We start from the raw sequence: 6,599 nt of genomic DNA on the forward strand, positions 1-6,599 counted from the left end.
ATGCTAGGCTACAATGAGAAGGAAGGAAAACTGCGTTTCTTTTTCGAACTTTTATCAACGCTCTTTTTTTTCTATTGCGCCACACGTCTATCGATCGATATATATCGGTATTGAATTATCGCCCAGCCCTAATTTAGACCCCACTGATTTGTAATTGATTACCCGTAGTCTAAACTTTTCTATAAAATTGAATTCCTTAAACATCTAACGTTGTGTGAACCTTACTGTCAACCCTATGAACTCTGTTATAATCTCTTTTTAAAGACAGAATTAAAGCACATTTACCTATATCCAGTATCAGATGCTGGAGGTTTTTATGTTTTCTAAGGCAATTTCATTTTTATATTTAACATATTCTGGCTTTGGTTCTAGGCTGAGTGCTGCAGGATGGCATCCTGACTGAGTTTATAGCCTTAGCATAGTTTACGGCAAGTAACTTTTGAGATGGGCTCAGTATCTGTAGTCGTTCAGCACCAATGGATCTGTTTTGAAAATGGCTGTGGAATAGCTGACAACAAAAAAAACTGTCTAGGTGGATTAAAGTTCTGGAAAAGTTAGTCTGGTCTTATTGTTGAAAATCTCTGTACTTTTTAAAATTCAAATTATGATGAGGCTTTGGATTTTATAGTAGCAGCAGGTAGGCTTGGGTTACAAAAGTTTAATTTGGCTACTTTAATCTTTGTAATATGATCATATTTCCTGCTATCTACTTTCCATTGCTGCAGTCCGATTGAACTGCTGACATCTTCTAGAAAATAGTTTCCTTTTAAACTGTTCCTTACGTCTCTGTTACCTTTGACTTTATTAATAAACACCTTCAAATCAGCTAACATTGAATCTGCTTCAGTCAGTAACAGCAGCCACAAGAAAAGTATTATTAAAGTGTGTTAGTGCTTAGATAAGTCATTATTCAGTTACATCCCTAATACTAAAGTTGCACATTTTTTCATACCTGTGCATCTCTCTGTGATGAAATTATACTGCAGGACTTTAGAGCCCATCTAAATGTGGCCTAACGCCATCTGAGAGCACTCTGTTCAGACAGAAAGATAACGGTGCTGAATTTTTTATTTTCTTCCCAATCCTTTCCTTCCAACAGGTCTTGATAATGAGGGTGGCTGTGTTGATATTCTTGTAAAATAATCCTGCTATGGGTGGTGTGCAAATCAGGGAAAGCAACATGTAGGATTGTTCTTGCCCCATGACCATGTGTGTGTTGCTCCCAGAGAGTAGACAAGGATGCAACCAGTTAGATAGGATGTGTAGTCAATCGGTCTCACCTGAGACACCGTTTATATTGTCTCTACTCCTTTAATTCAATTCACTTTATTTATATAGCACCAATTCACAACACTTGTCATTCCAAGGCACTTTACAGTTCAACCAGATCATCCACTCAGATTGATTCAAAGTTTTCTATCTAAGGAAAACCAGTTGATTGCATCGACTCATTGATTCGAATACAATCCCTCACACTAAGCATGCTTGTAGTGACAGTAGAGAGGAAAAACTCCCTTTTAACAGGAAGAAATCTCAAGCATAACCAGGCTCGGTGTGAGCGGCCATCTGCTGAGGCCGACTGGGGTTCAAGGAGACGGAAGCAGAGATACGAAAAGCAGCTGTAAATGGAGGCACACGGCCAGGCAGACGAGCTTCAAGCCAGCTCTCATGCCAGAGGATGAAGAGAGCACATCCAGGCAGTCACAGTCAGAGAAACAGGACTACACTGGAAAACAGGCCGATCTCCAACATTTATAAACAAAGGTGTCGATGGCAGCAGCACAGCTGATATTTCTCTCCAGGATGGAGTCACAGCCAAACAGGAACAGACCAGATGAAGCTACTCTGAGAAAAAGCAGAGAGAGCAGAACGTTAGAGATTCTGCAGAGTAGGAGAATAGAGATAGTTAAGGTCTAAATCAGGGGGTCTTTAACTAATGTCTTTTCCTACTGTCATCAAAATGGGTCCAACAAGTATCTCCACTGCTTCTCCTTCGTTAGTCACGTCTATCTGCTCTGAACTCTGTTCTTGTTCTCGAGAACTTTGCACAATGTTCTTTCTGTCTGACGTTGGAGTTTTCCTGAATAGGTTTCTTGTCCTCAGCATGTAGCTTTACATTACACACTGTAGGAGAACATTGATTGATTCCTCTCGGTTTGCATAATATAAATGACATGGTAGTAACAAATGTTAAGTCTGTTTAAACAAAATACATTTTTTAACAAATGAATCTGCCTTGTGTTATGACATATTTCAAAACATGGGCCAGCTGATGCATTGGTCTGTGTCTACTAAAGCAGGCCTTAGATGTGGAGTGAAGTTTCAACCATTATTATTGAAAGTTTAAAATTTGATTCAGTTGGAAAAAAGGAGTTTATTGTAGCTTTATTCTTATTGGTTGTAAGACTGGCATTTCTTTCAATTGTCAGTTTTCTCTTGTATCAGGAATATTTTTCCATAACATGGACTATATATATAATTTTTTTACACTGTTAAGTAAAAATAACCCCCCAAAAACCTACTTTATATTTTAACACTTTAAAATGGCTCGATGTAATCAGCGGGTTTTCCTCAGAAAACTTAAATCTCTGTATGATCTGATTGAATTCATGTCTTGTGAATTTGCCCTATAAAACTGAATTGAATATATTTGCTGGCTGTATAAAATCTAGACTGAATAAACTAGGAATGTGTTCTTAGCCGTTATTCAACTTTAATAAATTTATAAAGTGTAACAGGAAAAAACGGAGCCATTAAGTTACTGAATAAAAAAAAGTGAATAAATGTATAGAGATGTAGAAGTATCATTTAAACTGCTAGGCTAACGTTCACACTGCAGCCTGAAGGGACACAAATCCTATTTATTTTGCCCATGTACGATCTGTATCTGATCTTTTCATGGCAGCCGAAACAACACAGATGTGATTTTCTCCAATGCGACCCAGGCCACTCAGCTGTGTGGTCCTGAATCCGATGTAAATCTTTTTCAAATGTGAACGAACAGTTGCATTCAGCCGACCTGAACGTCGTCAATACTCAACAAAGGTCGCTATTCTACGTTTTGCTCCGTAGAAGCAAGAGAAAAAAAAACAACCATGGCTGACAATGAAGCATAGAGCTGCCGATTTTTTTTGGTTTTTTTTTACCATCTTGAAAAGATTTAGTTTTTAAGGTTGGGAAAGATCGTTAGAAAAACTCCAGCACTACCAACCATGCTTACTTCTGTAAACACAGAGCACGATTGTGATGCGCATGTTGTTCACTTAAACTGTATGAATGCAGTTCACACAGGACATCGCTTACAAGTCGTAAATATTTGGTAATTTGAACATCAACGCAAAAAAAAAAAGGAATTGGGCATCAAGAGCTGCAGTGTGAACGTAGCCTTAGACAATTTTAGCGTGCTATGTGAGTGCTAACTGTGTAATAGGTATTTGTTTATAGTGATGCTCTCAGACGGATGTTATGCTACGTTCACACCGGACGCAGCAGGAGCAGCAAAATCGCGTCTGCTGCTGTTAATTTAGACGTTAAACTGTTTCAGAGGAGTGATCATAGCACTCTGTATCATGAGCGATCTGTCTGTCTCTCTGCCAGCTCCCAGATCAGCTTCTCTGATTGGTATAAGCTGCGCGTCGAGCAGCAAAAGTTCAATTTTTCCATCTCGAGCAGTGGCGCGTGGCTCGCGTCAGATGCTTGAACACTCCCGACGCACTGCTTCAGCTGCTCAGACGTGCTGCGGGACCTTTTGCTGCGCCTTGACGCACGTCAACCATTGACTTTGCATGTGAACTCGCTGCGCCTGCCGGTGTGAACGCAGCATTAAAACTTTGCTCCATAAACTGCTTTAACTCATTAATGCCTTCACCTTCTACTGTGCTAATTGCTAGCATGTCTTTTTCTATCCTTACCTTGAGAGCACAGCAGGGAAATTACGCCGCTTCTCCATGCAGCGCAGCTAAATGAGCATTATTTAGGCGATAATTTACAAAGTTTATAGTGTTTACTAACAGAACCACATAAAGTTAATTCTATACGTATGCCATTAGATGCTGTAAATATTCTTGGACGGATCTCCTTCCATTCATGCTTCCACTGTAATATTTTTTTGTTGCAAATAAGCATTGTGTGGACGGCGGTAACATTACAACACTGAAAGGAACTCCCTTTAATACAGTGGAACAAATTGTTACCTTATAAACCAGTAATCAACAATAAGTCGATTATTTATCCGTTTTCGTCTCTATACGCTTTACACTTTCATTTAATCTGATAATTCATGAAGTTTTTTTTTTTTTCTTACAGGACCCAGTTATTCTCCACAAGAGAATTCCCACAACCACAGTTCCCTCCATAGCTCCAACTCTCATTCTAACCCCCACAAGACCTCAGACACGGTACGTATTGTTTCTGCTAAAGCTTTGAAGCTAATGCTGTCATAGTCCAGGATTTGGGGCAGTAAACACTTCTACTGCAGAGTTTTATACAAATATTTCCCTTTCAGCAGTTTGCAGTAATATAAGACGCATTTGAATTAATTCTATCAACCTCATAAAAAATAAAAAAACTCTCAGTGGCGTCTTTATTGGTTGGACATGTTTGCTTGTACTAACTTCCCTGCTGGAAAACATGATGAACAGCAGTAACAGAAACTTTTTTTGTGAATCTGTATCACAAGTTCTTCAGCATCTAAAATTAATTTCTAAGCTCACAGCCCAACCAGAGCCCACTGCTTTTATCCATGCATCTGTGTGCATTTCACATCGGATTACAACCTCTTGCATCAGGCTCTCAACATGAGCGCTTGTCTTTTATTATTACTGGTACCCTACACTGCTAACTGCGTTTCTCACCTCAGCCTTACGAGCCTGGAGACGACTGGTCCGAGCACATCAGCTCCTCTGGGAAGAAATACTACTACAACTGCAGGACAGAGGTGTCCCAGTGGGAGAAGCCCAAAGAATGGCTGGAGAGGTAATGCTGGACTTTATAGATTTGATTTGGCGCACAACTGTTAAGACACGGAGGGCTCACAGGAGTTGTTTTGCATTTGGCAGAGAACAGAGGCAAAAGGAGGCGACAAAGACCGCTGTTGTCAACAGTTTCCCCAAAGACAGGGACTACAGAAGGGAGGCCATGCAAGCAACAGCAGCCCCAGGCTTTGCTGGATCTAGTAAGTGTTACATATAAGCTCCACAGTGACGAGCTGCGGGCTTTCATCTCTTTCTCTGGCTCACAGATGCTCTGTTCGTTTGGTCTTTTGTTGAAGATGGTTAGCTTTGGAAGCTCAAAGGATGACATGTTCTAATCGGGACAACAGACAGACTGTGAGGCTTTTCTAAAGTCACAATAGCTGTGAGCGAACACATCCCAGCCCTGGCCCTGCTTTATCCAACTCACATCTTTAGGGTTTAAAGTTGGAAGAGGTGAAGGTGTGACTTGGAACCAAGCTGCTAGCTTTATCTTAGAGGTTTAGCTTCTGCTTTAATGGCTGTTTGGGTTAGATGTTTCCCTTTGGGTAGAGGCTGATTTTTGATTTAAACAGGGTAACTGGTTTTTAGATTTGATCTTTAAACTTATAAATCTGAGGCGATTTTCCACTGAGGGCATTTTTCCCCATTTGAGAGTGGTAGTTTCCTTGCCTTTTGAACCTAGAAGATGAATAAGGTTAATATAGTTGACTAAATGATGAAAAATGGAAAAACAACAATTTTATTTGTTAACTAAAAAACTAAAACTTACTGAAATATATGTACTTATTCGTTTTTTTGGACGTCATCCGCTCGCGCCGGCTACCGTTGATTCATCCCGTCCTCTGAACTGCTGCTAGTTTTCCTCACATGCCTGGAAGATGTCTAGTGCTGCGACCACAGATGATCTCGCTCTTCAAATGGAATTGAACGATTCAGATTAGCTAGAATGAATATAAGGGGTGGAGCGTAGCCTCCTGTGGCCCGGGCTGCCTGTCACAACTCCAGTCCGCATGCGGATGACGTCATACACACTCCGCTTTGTTTTAAAAAATATAAATATAAAAAATATAACCACGGATGTCTGGGGGGACAGTGATTGGCCTACATGTTATGAATGCTGGCGTACCATAAAGAATACATTATGAACAGTTTAGTTTGTGCCTTCAAGTCGTTGCTCATAGGAAGACGTTACTTGGATATAACCTTTAAAATAAGAATTTGGTAGAAAAGGCATATAAAGAATAAAAACAAACACCAAGTTGGGGGAGTGGGGCCTATTGGTTCGGGCATAGAGCCCTGAGGTTATGAGATTGAGCCCCACTGCCACTCTGGATCCCTGAGCAAGACCCTTAACCCCACAGCCCACAGCTCCCCAAGGGGATGGGTTAAATGCAGAGATAAATTTCTCCAATGTGAGATCAATAAAGTTCAATTTTATTTATTTTTTTAATGGAATAAAATGAGAAATTGGTGATGTATTAAAACGTACACAGAACCAAACCCTCACTGTTACTGAGAGACTGTTATCGTATAACAAGCCCAGTAGGTTATCTGTCTGCAAATTCTTACTCACCGTCCCGCCACTGGTGTTATGAGTGGACATGATGAGCTGCGATGTTCTGAACT

At 40.3% G+C, this 6,599-nt stretch overlaps 1 protein-coding gene across 1 annotated transcript in view; it reads left to right on the plus strand.

Moving 5' to 3' along the window:
• The window catches only part of wac (WW domain containing adaptor with coiled-coil), a 35,994-nt gene that overhangs the window by 8,153 nt on the left and 21,242 nt on the right, over positions 1-6,599 (plus strand). The window contains exons 4-6 of the mRNA XM_015375517.1: positions 4,306-4,397; positions 4,859-4,974; positions 5,058-5,173. Coding sequence (XP_015231003.1) covers positions 4,306-4,397; positions 4,859-4,974; positions 5,058-5,173 — 324 coding nt within the window. The remainder of the gene's footprint in view (positions 1-4,305; positions 4,398-4,858; positions 4,975-5,057; positions 5,174-6,599) is intronic.

The sequence above is a fragment of the Cyprinodon variegatus genome, unplaced genomic scaffold (genome assembly GCF_000732505.1).
Source record: "Cyprinodon variegatus isolate N-32 unplaced genomic scaffold, C_variegatus-1.0 Scaffold120, whole genome shotgun sequence".
Classification (NCBI taxonomy): domain Eukaryota; kingdom Metazoa; phylum Chordata; class Actinopteri; order Cyprinodontiformes; family Cyprinodontidae; genus Cyprinodon; species Cyprinodon variegatus.